General features: G+C 36.5%; 4 protein-coding genes across 4 annotated transcripts; 3 read left to right on the forward strand and 1 right to left on the reverse strand.

Annotated features, from left to right (window-relative positions):
• The first annotated feature begins 492 nt into the window (after positions 1–492).
• On the forward strand, positions 493–7,770 carry LOC104716379 (suppressor of RPS4-RLD 1). The gene is made up of 23 exons (XM_087468833.1): positions 493–1,014; positions 1,111–1,220; positions 1,508–2,262; positions 2,368–2,412; positions 2,560–2,661; positions 2,740–2,820; positions 3,050–3,116; positions 3,243–3,343; positions 3,426–3,533; positions 3,905–3,975; positions 4,060–4,116; positions 4,376–4,481; positions 4,563–4,643; positions 4,876–4,962; positions 5,400–5,606; positions 5,848–6,170; positions 6,281–6,367; positions 6,459–6,558; positions 6,635–6,726; positions 6,829–6,870; positions 6,955–7,045; positions 7,128–7,225; positions 7,308–7,770. Exons 1-23 carry the CDS (start codon positions 884–886, stop codon positions 7,594–7,596), a joined length of 3,231 nt encoding a protein of 1,076 aa, XP_087324959.1. The 5' UTR covers positions 493–883; the 3' UTR covers positions 7,597–7,770.
• A 1,533-nt stretch (positions 7,771–9,303) lies between these two features.
• Positions 9,304–10,625, forward strand: LOC104716380 (lysine-rich arabinogalactan protein 18). The gene is made up of 2 exons (XM_010433757.3): positions 9,304–10,098; positions 10,339–10,625. Exons 1-2 carry the CDS (start codon positions 9,535–9,537, stop codon positions 10,423–10,425), a joined length of 651 nt encoding a protein of 216 aa, XP_010432059.1. The 5' UTR covers positions 9,304–9,534; the 3' UTR covers positions 10,426–10,625.
• Positions 10,626–11,850: 1,225 nt separating this feature from the next.
• On the forward strand, positions 11,851–12,846 carry LOC104716381 (uncharacterized). The gene is made up of 4 exons (XM_010433758.2): positions 11,851–11,996; positions 12,115–12,229; positions 12,390–12,450; positions 12,544–12,846. Exons 1-4 carry the CDS (start codon positions 11,966–11,968, stop codon positions 12,820–12,822), a joined length of 486 nt encoding a protein of 161 aa, XP_010432060.1. The 5' UTR covers positions 11,851–11,965; the 3' UTR covers positions 12,823–12,846.
• Positions 12,847–13,217: 371 nt separating this feature from the next.
• LOC104716382 (uncharacterized) lies at positions 13,218–15,866 on the reverse strand. Its single transcript, XM_087469686.1, has 6 exons — positions 15,674–15,866; positions 15,024–15,455; positions 14,484–14,797; positions 14,316–14,369; positions 13,724–14,211; positions 13,218–13,647 (listed from the first exon to the last, which is right to left on the reverse strand). The coding sequence occupies exons 1-6, from the start codon at positions 15,682–15,684 to the stop codon at positions 13,459–13,461; spliced, it is 1,488 nt and encodes a 495-aa protein (XP_087325812.1). The 5' UTR covers positions 15,685–15,866; the 3' UTR covers positions 13,218–13,458.
• Between the last annotated feature and the right edge of the window lie 360 nt (positions 15,867–16,226).

Below are 16,226 nucleotides of genomic sequence, written 5' to 3' on the forward strand. Positions count from 1 at the left end.
GTTCATTTATCATTAACAAACTTCAAAATTTACGTTCGGCGCTGTAGTCTATTTAGATTTTATTCGGTTTGTTCGTTTATGAAATTAATGATTTATCTGTACAAAACCAGAATCGGTGATGTTGTACATCTATCATTTTTAGATGATAAGAACAAAATTTTAAATTTCTATTTATTTTCTGAAATTTTATAAGTTTAGGTATTTATTTGCTATAACATTATTTTTTCTTGCAAGTCAAAGTATTAATTAAACTTCCATTCTTTTAAATTCATTTCATTGATACAATTTAATTGTTTACATTAGTCATGTGATATTTTTAGAATTCAATTTTGTTCCCTATGCAATGCCATGAAGTTTGAATACACAGACCAGACTTTAACTCTTTTTGGCAAGAAAATTAACTGAACGAACTAGCCCATTGTAAAAGGGTATGATAAGTGGGCTAGGCCCATTTAGACACACACAAAAAAACACGTTAGATTAAACTCACGTGACGAGAAAGTTCACACGTGTGTCACTCTTACCCCCAAAAAAATTGAGTACCACCACAGCAAAGAGAAGCAGCAGCACCACCATCCACCTCCAGCCAGTAGCACATTTCACCATCACCATCACCATCATCATCATCGTCGTCGTCTCTTCTTCTCTCTCTTCATCTGTTACTTTTTTTTTTACTTTTCTTCCCCGTTTCGCTCTCCGTCAAAGTCTTCTCTCTCTTTTGCTATTTTTTTCTCCACTGTAAATTCCCTTTTTACCCTTAAACCCATCGTTCGTTCCCCCTGAGACACGGCGGCCACGAAGAAGAAGAAGAGGGAATAATATAGAGAAAAGAGGCGATTGATTGATTTGTCCCATCGGAGACGCCGCTCGTTGTTCAGGGAAAATGACGACGGCGACGACGACGACATCGGAACGAGAAGAGTTAGCCAAGCACTGCAGTTCACGGAACTGGTCCAAAGCGATCCGAGTTCTCGATTCGCTCCTTGCTAAGCAGTGTTCAATTTTGGATATATGGTTTGGTTTCGCGATCTTTCTTATCTCATCAATTTCTCCGGATCGGTAAAATCGTTAATCTCAATTTTGTTTTTGTTTGGGAAATTTTGGTTTCAGCAATAGAGCGTTTTGCTATAATCAATTGGAGCTTCACAAGCATGTGATTAAGGACTGTGATAAGGCACTTCAGCTTGAGCCTTATGCCATTCAAGCTTATATACTCAAAGGTTAGTTCACTACCAAGCTTTTTTTTAGTAGTGCTTTCAGACTATCAAGTGTAATAATATCTCTGGGGATTGAGTCTTATTCTCGGGATAGCTTCAGAACTATTGTTAGGGGTTTAGCCTGCTAGTTATGAATTGATGATATAATGGTTGCTTAAGAATATCGGTAATCTTAGTATAAGCTATGGATAGTACTGTTTTTTTTAACCTAGGGTGAACTGTTAAGTTATCAACAAGTGGGGATGAGATTTGAAAATTGTTACTGAACCATGGTGTGGTGGAAAAAACAGGACGCGCTCTTTTGGCGTTGGGGAGAAAACAGGAAGCTGTTCTTGTTTTGGAGCTAGGATATAAAAATGCTTTTCAGCAGACAGCAGATGTGAAGCAGTTACTTGAATTAGAAGAGCTCCTAAAAGATGCAAGACGAGAAATTGATTGTACTTTCAAAAACCATGCCACCGAGTCCCGGCAAGAGACCCCTGCCTCGCATCTAGGATCATGTGCTAGTGAGAAGTCTGATGAAAAAATTGATAAGCATGACTCTGTTTTTGGAACAAGCGATAATGCCTGCAAATTATCAAGTATTGCAGTTTCTGAATCAGGAGCATGTAGCAATGGGAACTCCCACGAGGTATCCAGGGAATTGGGCGAGCCAATAAAGGTAAATAGCTTTTCAAAGGATGCATCCAAGGCAAGCAAGCAATCTGGTGGTAGCTCCGACTTATGTAATGCATCATCGTACAAGGAAAAAGAGAATGGAAAGTGTGGCAGCCAAATCAATGGTTCTTATGAAACATGTAAACCATGTAATGGTTCTGATTTGCATGATAATTTAGCTGAAAGTTCTGGTCGATTAGGGGATCTGACTATTAGTGGAAAAAAATTAAGCAGTACGTCTGGATTTACTAGCAAATCAAACCATAAAGCTGAGGTACGTTGTGGAGTTGGCACCGAAATCAAGATAAACAAGAAGTACACCATAGCAAGAATATCAGGAAACCATTCTATAAGTGTGGATTTTCGACTTTCTAGAGGCATTGCACAGGTATAGCAATGCAAAATAATAAGACAAGGTTACTTGATGTTGTATCTTAGTGGTGTTGAGATTTAGCTTCCATATTCTTGATCACTGAGCTTCTGTTGTCAACAGGTGAACGAAGGAAACTATACAAAAGCTATATCTATTTTTGATAAGGTGATTTTTCATGTACTCCTGTTTGGTGATCTTAATACCTGGCGAGTGTCTTTTGTTTTTCGTTTCTCTGTTTTACATTCTATTCGGAGGTTGTTTGGCAAAAATGACTGGGTCAAATTTTTTACCATTTAGTTTATCTTTGTGCAGGTGCTGAAAGAAGAACCAACTTACCCTGAGGCACTTATAGGAAGAGGGACAGCTTATGCATTCCAACGAGAGCTTGAAAGTGCTATAGCTGATTTTACTAAGGTATTCAGATATTTGACAAAAGTTGTTACCACTGTGGGTTAAGCTCACCAATTGTTCTTCTATGATGATTATGGTCAGGCTATTCAATCTAACCCAGCAGCAGCTGAAGCCTGGAAGCGGAGAGGACAGGCTCGTGCTGCCCTTGGGGAATATGTTGAGGTTAGTGGTTCCACGTTTTCTCTGATTCTGTTCTTTAATTAGAGCTAAAAGCATAAATAATAAATGTATTTATGGAGCTCTTACCTGTTCGGTCTACACATTTATCCAAGAAATTGGATAAGCCTCTGATTGATGTCTGTCTTTAAGCCTGTTTACTGCTTGCATTTTTATGGGTATATATCGAGAAACGTTTCTTGTACAATACTTTTAAGCTATCCTTTGGTTATAGGCGGTTGAAGATTTGACTAAAGCACTGGTTTTTGAGCCAAACTCACCTGATGTATTGCACGAAAGGGGTAAGTGTCTTTTTTCTCTTTTTTTTCCTGCTATATCGGGCTCCCTATTTCAGTTTTCCTTTCTGATAACGTAAATTCTTTTGGTGAAAAACCATAAAGTACCACTGACATTCACAATCAATTCAGGTATTGTTAATTTCAAATCTAAGGACTTCACTGCTGCTGTAAAAGACCTATCTATATGTCTGAAGCAAGAGAATGATAACAAGTCCGCATATACTTATTTGGTAAGACTATTGTTTGTTGTTATTCTTGGTTCAAAGTAACCATGCAAATGTTTTCTTAGAAAAAATTTCTTGATCTTTCCAGGGACTAGCATTTGCTTCACTTGGTGAATATAAAAAAGCTGAAGATGCGCATTTGAAGTCCATCCAGCTGGATAGTAATTATCTTGAAGCCTGGCTTCATCTCGCCCAGGTAATAGGCAAATACTAAAATATGTACGATTATGCTTCGATATTGAATTTTCAACTTAACCTGAACTGTGATGAAGATAGGATTTTTGGCATTGCTTGTTTTATATATATCTTGGTTTTCATGCATGTGATGGTGAAGTTAGTTTTCTGTAGAGCTAATGAGACTTTAACAGAAGAAAGCTTACATTTTGACATTTGGAGTATTAATTAAGGTTTCGTGAAGGACCTTTTTTACTTGATTATTTGGTTTCCTCAAGTTATTTCTCTTTAATTTAGGTTGCTCATCTTAGTTTCTTGCTTGAATCGATTGAGTACTATATGATACTGCACACTTTTTTTGTTTACTGTACTCGGATGGTTGAATTCTGGCAGTTCTATCAAGAGTTGGCCGACCACAGCAAGGCTTTGGAATGCATTGAGAAGGTTCTACAAGTCGACAACAGGTAGCTCTTATTTGGGATGAACTACATGTAAAACTATATCTCTGGTTTTGCCATCAGTCATGGCAATTTTCCTGTCTTGGCCAGGGTTTGGAAGGCATATCACTTGCGTGGATTAGTATTTCATGGTTTAGGCGAACACAGGTATATACCATCAGTGTAAATAAGATTACTGGAAACTGAATTTGGTGTAAAGGGGAAAGTTATGACTTCGTTGATGTGCATGTTACCTATTACGTCCATGAGTGATCTAAGTATATCTCAAGGTGTAATTTAAAATATGATATCCACGTTTGAGCAAAAGTATGTTCTAAAGGAAGCTATTAAGTTTATGTACAAGGCTGGTCTTTGAATCAGTGATATTATTCACCTGTAATTATTTTTGGTTACTTGTATTTTTCAGGAAGGCTATCCAAGAATTATCTATCGGCTTAAGCATTGAGAACACAATAGAGTGCTTGTACCTACGAGGTTCCTGCTACCATGCTGTAGGAGAATATAGAGATGCGGTAAATATTTGTTTGTTAACTTTATGGCTGCATTTTTTCAAGGAGACTCTCTCTTATTGCTTGCCTTGAATATGCTCACAGGTGAAGGACTACGATGCTACTGTGGACGTGGAACTTGATGCAGTTGAAAAATTTGTTCTTCAATGCTTGGCATTTTATCAGGTTGGCTGGATTGAAAGCTCAACATTGAAATGTTATATGCAAGATTACTTTCTTGGTACACTGCTTTTTGTAGCAACCTGTAATTATAGGCCATTCCATTAGTATTGTAGAAAATAATGGAATCATTTATCTGATAGTAATTAGCATACTGAGCAATGAAAAACCTCCCCCTATCGTATAATTTTTTTTCCTTTCACAATAACTTTTTAAGTTATCCGTTTTTATTCCGCAGAAGGAGATTGCCTTGTACACGGCTTCCAAAGTTAGTAGTGAGTTTCTCTGCTTTGATATTGATGGTGACATAGATCCAATGTTCAAGGTAAGATATCTCTCCTGATATTTCTGATGTTGCTACAAAGTCAGATTTTTGCTTTGTTTGCGTGTCTATACTCTTTCTGATTAGTTTATTCCAATTAGAATTAACATAGGCTCAAAAATGAGCCATGAAAACCAACAACGTCCAAGAAGTATACTTGATGTTTGATATATTGGAACATATTGGGTATATATTCAATGTGCTGGAATTGACAATTTAAATGTCTTCTAAGTGTGACTTCGCTATTAAGTATGAATTAGCTTAACCAATCTCAAGTCTGAATTGATCATTAGTTGGTTTTGAGGTATGAGATGATTTTTAGTGCCTTCAAGTTCCGTGTTTATGCGAAAGCATATCTTAGAGTTCCTTATGCTATCGTACTTTTCTTTCCTCAATCGTATATGTGGTGAATGTGCCTTTTCTTTCCTGTGAGTTTTCAGGAGTATTGGTGCAAACGGTTACACCCAAAAAATGTATGTGAAAAGGTTTACAGACAACCTCCCCTACGTGAATCCCTTAAAAAGGGTAAACTGAAAAAGCAAGATCTGGCAATAACCAAACAGAAGGCGAATGTTCTTCGTTTTGCTGATTTAATAGGCAAGAGGATCCAATATGATTGTCCCGGATTCTTACCAAACAAACGCCAGGTGCCTTTTATGCAAATATTTGGATTATCTACCTTTTCACCATTCTTTTTTTTTTTGGTTATTTTCTTCTTTTCTAGAGTTCATTTAAACTTCATAGCAGCTTTCTTTATTTCTTGCCGCAGAAAGTCCCTGTTGCATCTAATCACTAGATATCTATACACGGATATCCATATGCTGTTTTATTTGTGCCTGAAAACTAGCCACTCCTTCATTAATTATTTGTGGTTCAATGATTTTCCAGCATCGTATGGCAGGATTGGCTGTGATAGAGATTGCTCAAAAAGTTTCAAAAGCTTGGCGCATAGAGTGGAGGAATTCAAACAAAGGCACCGCAAAAAATGGGAAAAAGAACCGGAGGAGAGAGAGAATCAATATGCTTAGCCAAAATAGAGGTGGTGCTGGGTGTAGTACTAGCAGTTCTAGTGAAACTTCAACAACTGGGTATGCCTCACTAGAATCATCTGGCCGCTCTATGTTGTCTTGGCAAGATGTATATTCCTCTGCTGTCAGATGGAGGCAAATTTCAGAGCCTTGTGACCCAGTTGTGTGGATTAACAAACTTAGGTAACGTTCCATTTCTAGTCTATGTTTATCTTGACTTCAATTTCCCGAATTTAGTTTCATTTGCTTACTTGAGTGACTTGGGTGGTTGAAATTGTTTATCCCAATTGCAGTGAAGAGTTTAATTCTGGGTTTGGTTCTCATACACCAATGGTACTCGGACAAGCCAAAGTTGTACGCTATTTCCCAAATTATGAAAGGTTAAGTATATATAGAAGTTGAGATTTGTTCGTGTATCAATTATGACTTTCTCATTCCATGGACTGATCAATTTCTAATATGTTACTTCAGAACCCTGACTCTTGCACAGAGCATCATCAAGGAGAAACTTTCTGTACGCAGCAAAAAAGATAAAGTTATTGATCTATCTAAAGATGAGAAGATAAAGGAAGTCAGTTTTTCATTCTTCTTGTGTGAATAATTCTCGTTGCTGCATTGTTCTCTTACTGTGTTTCCCCACGATGCAGATTATGCGTGCTGAAACGTGCGATGAGCTACACAAAACTGTTGGTGAGGATTTCTGGGTGGCTACTTGGTGCAACAGTACGGCAACCGAAGGGTGGGTTCGTTGTTGTTTAGTACCGTAAACCCACAAGCTTTATCTTCACTGAGCATTCTCTTTTACCTTGATTTTGCGTCTTGCTTTTGTTAATATCTTCAGGAAACGCCTCGAAGGAACTAGAATCACCTGCCTTCAAAAACCGTAAACTTTTACTCCTTTCACATGTGATTTTACTCAAATCCTATCTGCCACTTTCTTCAATAAATTTATCTCGTTTTTATCCAGGGGTAGGCTTGGGCATGATTTTTCAATTCGAACTCCATGTACACCTGCAAGGTGGAGCGACTTTGATGAAGAAATGACCTCAGCTTGGGAGGTAAGACCTAAGATATCGCAAACCATTTTTTCCTTTTCTCCTTTTCTGAGAAATATTAACAAAAGTCCAACTGAATCCGCAGGCTTTATGCAATGCCTATTGTGGGGAGAATTACGGTTCTACTGAGTTCGATGCTCTAGAAACTGTTAGAGATGCTATCTTACGGATGACATATTACTGGTAAATGACAATGACAGCATAACGTATGATTGATTACTCCCAAGCTGTTGGTATTAAATTGCAAGCATCGTTTTTACCCCAGGTACAATTTTATGCCGTTAGCTCGAGGGACTGCGGTAACGGGATTTGTAGTGTTACTTGGACTTCTGCTAGCTGCTAATATGGAATTCACTGAGACTATCCCGATAGGGTTACAGGTCGATTGGGAGGCTATACTTAATGTTGAACCAAGCTCCTTTGTTGGTTCGGTTAAGTCTTGGTTATACCCATCCCTGAAAATCAACACGTCGTGGAGAGATCACCCGGATATTTCCTCGGCTTTTTCGACAACCGGATCAGTTGTCGCGGCGCTTAGCTCTTGCAATGATTGACAACTTATGGTTTAGTCAAAAATCTACAGCTTATGATGATATGCTTCTGTCTAAAAACAAAAAAACAAAAAACAAAAAAGCTTTGTTAGGATTTCTAAAAAAATTAAACTCTCACAATTAACTTTATATTACAGATATAATAATGTATCTAAGTATGGTCTTTCTCGTTTCAAATCACAAGTCAGTTCTCGGAGTTGTGTTGTCTTGGATCTGTTTTTGTTTGCTAATTATTCCAACCACTAGTGCTAAATTTTTCTGATAGTTCTGATTGGCACCATTAATACCGTGAGCATATATATATAACCGTTATATGTTCTGAAAATTAATTAATCCAGGATAGTAATTTTTTCATATAAAATGTCTATAAGATTCCAGCCACATTTATTTATCGTTACGACACTCGTCAAAACCTTTAGAAAAGTCAAAACCTTGAGTTTTCTGCACCGACGCGCCGCTCTCGAAATTTCTACTTGTCTTTGTCTTTATTTTAGGACTCATAAAGAAAAAAACGTAACGTATAAAAATTATTAGGAATATCTAGACAGAAACGTGTGTTGCTTTCTTTCCTAGTCCGGGAAAATAAAATAGAAAACTATAAGACGACGTTGTGAATACTTTTTCATATTCTATATTATATAGATAGAGTCGTTTAAAGAAGGATAGAACAAAAGTGAGAAGCAACAAAGAAATCAAAAATCTTAGCTCATAAGCAATACATTTCTTCATTGACGCGACGATTTTGATTCCATCTCGATTCGGATATAAAAAATTCGATAAGAGTGTGGGTGGAGGTTTAGAACTTATAGCAGTCAGGCCATGAATGGCGGTGACGGTGGCAACAAACCAAGTCGTAATTATGAATATAATAACAGAGACTAAACGATCAAAAACAAATTTATAAAACGAAAGTGCCAATAATTGCGCTATGTCTTAAACAGCTAAAGTAAAATCCGTGTGGGCACCAATCCAAAGTGGCAAAATCAATCAACCAGCTGTCTCTCTACTTCCAACTTCCGACCAAAGACACTTTTTGTTTACGTTTTCATTTTGTATCTCTTTCTCGTTGTCTTATTTGGATTGCATTATGTTATTACTTTGAACTCGAGTTTAAATATTTTCATTATTAACGTTATAAATCCTTCAAAGTCATAATGATTGCATCCGTAGTGAATTAGTGATCCCCTCCACATAATGAGTAATCCAATGTACCCAAAAATCTTATCTCAATTGTAATGTGTCTTTTTTTTTTCCTAAACTACTTATATTTCCCGACAAATTCAGTAGTTTTTTCTTTATAAAGGCCGACAATTTAGTAGCTGGAAATTTCTATACCGTGATACAGTACTACTCTCTAATAAAGATATCATAAATATTAGACAATGATAAATGTGTGAGCGATATTGGTAAATGAATTTCAAATCCAATTATTATGATGACACAACAAGACTAGTGATTATAAACAAATTGAGTCTAACGTTAAAATTACTATAGATTAGTTTAGTTATCCGATCATATATGTAATTGCATTACATTAAACAAAAATACATGCTACAAACGAATAAATTTATGGCATAAAAAAACAGAAAAAAAAATGCCAAGAACATTTAAATTTATCTAATTGGAAACGGAAAAAAAAAGAGCCACCGTGTAAAAAAAATTAAGCTATTGAGCCCTACATTATTAGATAGATACAGGATATTATGTTCTGTTCCTCAACGGCTACATCTGTATGTGGTCCTTTTTTAATCCAACGGTCCAGATCTCTTCTCATCGCCTATATATATAAAAAAACTCACTTCTCTTACATCAAACAACAACACGCTTGGGTTAACCTCATCATCAGTACATTACATCTTCACTTCAAACTCTCTCTAAGATCGATTCTTACGAGACTTGTTTTTTTTCTTCTGATCCAAATTTAACAAAAATAAAATAAATATGGATCGCAGTTTCGTCCTAACAGTTACATTGATCTGCATTGTCGTCGTCGGTGTCGGTGGCCAATCTCCGATCTCATCTCCGACCAAATCTCCCACCACTCCTTCTGCTCCTACTACTTCCCCTACTAAATCCCCCGCCGTTACTTCTCCCTCGGCTTCTCCGTCTTCTTTACCAGTCGAAGCACCGAAATCTCCTGCTCCCGTAAGCTCATCTCCGCCACCGACACCTGCTCCCGAGAGCTCTCCTCCGGCTCCTGCACCAAAAGCTTCTTCTCCGGTGAGCTCTCCACCCGTTCCAGCACCAGTAGCTGATTCTCCTCCAGCTCCGGTAGCTGCTCCAGTGGCTGATTCTCCTCCGGCTCCAGTAGCTGCTCCAGTAGCTGCTGATGTACCGGCTCCTGCTCCAAGCAAGCACAAGAAGGCTGCCAAGAAGTCTAAAAAGCACCAAAACGCACCTGCTCCGGCTCCAGAACTTCTCGGTCCTCCTGCACCACCCGCGGAAGCTCCCGGACCTAACTCCGACGCATTTTCTCCCGGTCCTTCCACGTCTGCCGACGATCAGGTACATTGCCTTAAATCAACAACGTTGTTAATTTATCTACCGTTATAAGTTGTTTGGTCTTTGTTATTAAAAACTAAGATTATATGGACTAAAAGTAGTATTATTATTATTAGGATATTTAAATCAACAATTATAGAGATCTTTCAAAACATTGAACATCGAATTCAGTTTTCATAATAAATATGTTAAAACTTTATAATATTCGAAATATTAAAGTGGACAATTGAATTAATAATGCAGAGCGGAGCAGAGAGCACAAGGGCATTGAGGAATGTAGCGGTGGGAGCGGTTGCAACCGCGTGGGCCGTTCTCGTCATGGCATTCTAAAATTATTTATCTTTTCACCCCTAAATTCTTTTAGTTTTTATCTTTTTGACCCTACCATTGTCTGTTTCTTTTACGAATTTGTGGTATTGAGAGTATTATTTAATTGATTATACCGTTTGTTTTTCTTTTATTTTAATTTGTTATGGAAATAATAAGAAATTCATATCTGTCAGTGATGAATAAAAATACTGTTACTACAACACCATTGATTGTTCTTTTCTTTTTAGCAGACTATAGTCTTTAGTGATGGGTCCGAGTTCTTTATTGAAAATGACACACTCAATTTAATATGGACATCTACTCTAAATAATGTTTTTTGTGAATATACCACTACTGCTAAATGTTAGTGTTATGGACGTGTATGTAATAAACAATGTACTATGTTATGTCGCTACTAATACTGTATAGTGTATATGGTATGTTACTCTTGAGTATGTTACTCTTGAGTATGTTACTCTTGAGTATGTTAATGTGTTAGTGTCAGCTACTACAAATATAATTTATGCGAAAATGAAAGTGTCAGCTACTTAGTTGGATCTTAGTTTTTCTTTAAAGGTGAAGTTGGTAATATTAATTGGATCCATACCTGTTACGTAAGTTAACTCAAGTGGCCAAGTTGCTGTATAAATGAACTGTCTAAAAATTATCTGGACATGGTATGGATCCAATTATATAATACAATGTTTCCCAATTGTACCTTTCAAATAGCTAGATTCATATTTTTGTCTTCTTTCTTAGAGAACTAGCTAGATTTGAAAAAATAACAACTCCGTAGATACCTAATAAAGTGGTAAGCAAAAGAGTAGGGAGAAGAGAAGGAATATAGAAAGTTACCGTTGAGCCATACAATTATAAGAATCATCATCTAATATTAGAAAATTTTGATACACACTAGAATGTTTTTTTAATCATCTCTAAAATTAAAAAAAAAAAAAAGATTATCTTCTAAGCCCCTTTAATCAAGTTTCTTTTTTTTAAAAAAAAAATCATAGAATGTTACCATACTACCAAAAAGAAAAAAACAGAGTGGAGACTATTTACCAATAGCAAGAGTGACACCTAAAAGGACACTCATCGAAAGAGAGTAGTAGGGTAAGGAGGACAAGTCATTCTCCGTGCTTTAATGAAAAGAGAACCTTACTCCATTGTCAAGAAATGACTCTACAAAGAACAAAAGCTAGCCATGGGATAAATTTCATTAAACGGTTGGAAGCTTTTGTGGAATCTAAACAAAAGCTTAATTTTCAGATTACTAAGGTTTTCTAATAGTTCTGACAGCTAATCAATACAAAACTAAAAAGTGATCTAAATATATATTGGACTAAAATCCAAAAAGAGATGCATAAATCAAAGGCTAAGATTTTGTCAACTTTAGTTAAGCACACAAGTTATACTTAAACCAATGTCTTATGTAAAATTTTCGATATTCTTGGCTTTGCAAAGATCCAAAACCCACCAAACCAAGCCTATGATTCTACATATCAATACAAATATAGACATAGCATTTTCTTTCTTTTCTAAAGACTAACTTCTAGACAATATGGGTGGTTCAATGGGATTTCTCGGAAAAGGTTTTTGCAATTCTTTATTCTAAACAATTGACGACTTAATTTGTATTCTTTAACCTAACAATAATACCGCTTTCGTCGTATTCTTTTTCTAATTCGATTTCGATGTGTTGACGTATAGGGGTACCACCGACGCAGATGATGAATATGGTAATGGGTTCACTCTACAAACAATTCACCCAAAAAGCTATCAACAGCTTCGACGATTTCCACGTTGCTGTTTTAGACATCTTTAAGTAAGAATAATGTACTCATAAGATCTCAACTTATTAATTATATATTTTTTGTTCAAAATATTTCCGTTTTAATCACTCGTCGAAACAATGGGCAAGGTCTTTAGAAAAAAATGGTTACAAACTCTGTTTTTACATAACTATTTTGATCTATTGAGTGTAGCAACTTCAACTCGGCTTTACCAGGCAGACACTTCGATTTCCCGACCCCAGAGCAAATAAAGGTGAGTCCCCTCTACCTCTCCTCTATGACAAAGAACCTTAATATTTTGATTTATCTAAAATATCTAACACAATTTTGAATGATATAAAACAAGGCTTGTTTCACGAGGTGGAAGGAAGCGAAAGACGAAGAAGAGAAGAAAAAAGTGTTCATAGAGTTCATGTCAAAGAGCGTGAAGCCGAGTAAACTCGATGACGTAACTCTTCTCACCGGAATAGTATCTCCACCGGCCGCTATGGCAGCTAAGAGAGCAGGAGAGAATGTTCCTCAGTTGAAATTAATCAAACTCATACCTGATGTTATATTCGTCCCTACGGTCACCATTTTAGCCATTGTCTCTGCCAAACTCTCAAGAAGAATGTATTTGAAATAAACGTTTTAAAGTTTGCATTCTTAATTCTCCTCTTTTTTTTCTTTCTAGAACAAGATATCATCACCGGAAAATAGCAACGGAGAACATATTAACGAAGATATTATCATTTATGATTTTAGGAAATAGTGCAACAATACTAAATAGTATAGTGCATGATTGGTTTTAAATGCTAAAATTGTAGATTTAGGCTTCGAATTGTACAGTTTATTTGGTAAAAATTTACTCGGTTGTAGATTTTAATTTCTTTTTGTAAGAAAACGAACCTACTTTGTCTTGAACCGAAAACAAAACAGTAAAACGGTAACTTTTGGGTTAAGCCCACCGACAATATTTAAAACATGGTTGGTAAGATAAAATTGTAAAAAAAAAAAAAGATAAAATTGTAGATGATGATGTAATTAATATCTACACTATATATATAATTTTTGAAGCAAAGTTCAAAAGTTGATTTTAGTTTAAGTCACAAATACATAAACTTCATGCAGTTTGAATAAATTGTTTACATGAAGAATCAAAAGATAGCCACTCTATATCTCTCTGTACTTTAAGAGGCTTAAGGATATAACTTAGAATGAACACACTTTACCTTTTTAACACAAGATCCGATTTGTTTCTTGAAATGTTCCAAACCTTATCTTAGGATCTTCTTCGTAATCCAGAAGAGCCTGACCTTCGTTTACCTCGCTTTCTCTTCCTGTTGGGAAGCTTAAACCTAGAAGCCACCGTCACATTAGACTTTGGCTTCTCTTTTGGAACTCGATTTCTCTTTGGGTTAGTCTCTTCCTTCGTCACCCCATCAAGATTGCGGGGAATTCTTTTCGTTACCTGCATTACGTTAAAAAGGCATATGAATGAGACTGAAAGGGTTTTGCAAAGTTCCACCGAGTGTGCGGAAACTTACAGGTCTTGAATTTGATGGACCTTCCTCAACTGAAGTTTGTTCAGGCTTCTGTAGCTTCTTATCAGGAACAGTCGCTTTCCCTTCTCTTCGCTTTGATGCCAGGATTTCAGAGAGCAATATATCTGTTGTTTCGTCGTCTTCAGGTGTGTCGTGATGAGATGAAACTGAAGCAGATTTCACTGGCTTTTCTTCAGATATGATTGATTTCTCATCTTCGGTTTTGATAACCAACAGGGGCTTTTGTTGTTCTGAGGTGGTGGTGATTACATCAGCAGATCCAAGTAGATTCACTGTGTTAGCCGGAGAGAACCTAGTGGGATTTTCACTCACAACCTTGTCTACTCGGTTCTTCAAGTTACGGGCTTCTGACTTTGCTGCTTCAATTTTCAAAAGTATCTGTTCCAAGTATGCATCGCCTTCTCTAAACTCGAGAGGTGGTGTCTCTTCAGAGAAAAGTGTCTCATCCTTGGCGCTCTTACTCCGTTTATCTGACGATTCATGACACACACAGACACACACACAATAGAAGGATTTCGTAAGGTCAAAATTTTCAGAACAATTCATACCAAAGTTGAGATTCAGAACACCATACCTATGTTGCGGGAGTTGTCATTAAGAGCAATCTCGGGCAAAGACTTCCGGCAATCTATATAAAAGGATCATAAACAAAACCAAAAAGAAAAGGTAATTATTAGACAAGTAATGGCAGATGAACATTAAACACAACCAAAAAAGCAAGAACCCAAAACTTGTTCCATACCGTAATAAGAGAAGAGGCTATGGTTTGATGCATAGGCTGGAACATCTGAGGTCTCTTCAACTAGCTTTCTCTTTTTCCTCTTCCTGAGTCGGGTTTTCTGAGTATAACATGGAAGAGAAGGCAATACCTTTATTCCAATTTCCTCTGATTTGTGATTTTCTAACTCCAGTTTCTTGGCTTGGAAAGATTCTGCCAGTTCTTTGTCGTACTTTTGTGCTTGGTTCTGAAACTCTTTGATTTTGAGTTCAATCCACTTGCAACGCCACATTATAGGCTGTACAAACCTCCTCCAATGATCAGTCAACTTCCTCTTTCTGTCATAAAAGGAATAATAATTACCGCATTACCATTCACGATATAGACCAAATCTTATCCAGACTTCCTTAAAAAGAGATAAATCAAAGATGCAGCTACGTTGTAGTAAAGTAACTCCTAAAATTTCAGTCCTTTCACAAACAAGTAACACAAAGATGGAACTGATCATGTTCAATTATTAGTAATAGTAAAATAAGCAACCAAATCAATGAAGGAGCTGCTTACCTAACCCAGAGTGGAAGAGAAGTATCATTACAAACGATGGAATCAGCTTCTTGATCATTCAAAGAAGTTTCATCACCCTCATGCTCAGAATCAGTACCACTAAACGAGCTCGAAGAATACCCATAATCAGTCCCATCATCATAGCATTCCGAGGCTTCAACCTCATTGTCATCATCATACCATCCCAATACATCAACATCGTCTTCATCTGCCACCTCTTTTCTAACAGAAGCATTACCACTATCACTAGCAACAGCAACAGCACAAGGATCCTCAGTGAGATGATCTTCAACAGAAGTATGAAAACTATGGTCCTCATAGTTACTAGTACAAGGCATATCTTTGGGTAATGCCACTATCTCCTCCTCCTTATCCATATCTAGCTTCGATACCTTCACCTCCATACCCTTTTTATTTCTTCTTACATAAACCCTACAAAATTCCGAAACCATCACTTTTCTCCATAAAGATTTAAAACTTGAAATTGAGCAAAAAATTCTCAACAATTTTTCATCAGATAAACTCAAATACGTCGAATTGAAAAAAAACCCTAATCGAAATTTCAAAACTTGAGAACAAAATCACAGATGCAAACCAACAAAACCCTAAAAGCAAAACATTTACGAAAGAAGGGAGAAAAAAAGAAATACCTAATCGACATAGATTGCCATATCCCGCAAGGAGATGCCAGTAGAAAGAATGATTTTATAATCGGCGGTGAGAAACACGACGGAGAAAAAAAGACGGAGATCTCATAGCCACCATTATCGTTCTGTGGTCGAAGCTTTTTTTCTTTATTATTGAGTAAAAAAAATAAGAGAGAGAGACACTTTACCTATTCTTATTACAAGAGGTGGGGTCCACACGAGATTTATTTCTGTTTACTGACCCAAAATGTTTTTCCTTTTTTTTTTTAACTGAAAAAAATTAATGTTAAAGATTGTTTATCTAATTGCAAACCATATTTGATTCATCTCCCATATTAATGTTATAGATAATTACGGGATAAATATAGGTATTTTTTTGTTAAAAGGTATTCAATTATAAAAATATAATGCTCAGTAGGCTATTTCCAGAGTAGGTCTATACAGAAATCCCAAAGAGTCCAATTTGTTTACATCAAACCGGACTAAACTGTTTGAAAAACAAAACCGGCCAGATTACAACAACCGGATTAAACCGGACTAAAATATAGGTATCTTA

This window comes from Camelina sativa, chromosome 10, assembly GCF_030686135.1.
Source record: "Camelina sativa cultivar CO46 ecotype springtype chromosome 10, ASM3068613v1".
Lineage (NCBI taxonomy): Eukaryota > Viridiplantae > Streptophyta > Magnoliopsida > Brassicales > Brassicaceae > Camelina > Camelina sativa.

Coding starts and splice junctions, on each gene's coding strand:
- LOC104716379 (XM_087468833.1), top strand. CDS start 884: ATGACGACGGCGACGACGACGACATCGGAACGAGAAGAGTTAGCCAAG. Junction 1,015..1,110: donor TGTTCAATTTTGGATATATG/GTTTGGTTTCGC, acceptor TTTTGGTTTCAG/CAATAGAGCGTTTTGCTATA. Junction 5,607..5,847: donor TCTTACCAAACAAACGCCAG/GTGCCTTTTATG, acceptor ATGATTTTCCAG/CATCGTATGGCAGGATTGGC.
- LOC104716380 (XM_010433757.3), top strand. CDS start 9,535: ATGGATCGCAGTTTCGTCCTAACAGTTACATTGATCTGCATTGTCGTC. Junction 10,099..10,338: donor CCACGTCTGCCGACGATCAG/GTACATTGCCTT, acceptor TTAATAATGCAG/AGCGGAGCAGAGAGCACAAG.
- LOC104716381 (XM_010433758.2), top strand. CDS start 11,966: ATGGGTGGTTCAATGGGATTTCTCGGAAAAG. Junction 11,997..12,114: donor AATGGGATTTCTCGGAAAAG/GTTTTTGCAATT, acceptor GTTGACGTATAG/GGGTACCACCGACGCAGATG. Junction 12,451..12,543: donor CGACCCCAGAGCAAATAAAG/GTGAGTCCCCTC, acceptor ATATAAAACAAG/GCTTGTTTCACGAGGTGGAA.
- LOC104716382 (XM_087469686.1), bottom strand. Junction 14,212..14,315: donor TGACAACTCCCGCAACATAG/GTATGGTGTTCT, acceptor ATGAATCGTCAG/ATAAACGGAGTAAGAGCGCC. Junction 13,648..13,723: donor GTCCATCAAATTCAAGACCT/GTAAGTTTCCGC, acceptor AACGTAATGCAG/GTAACGAAAAGAATTCCCCG.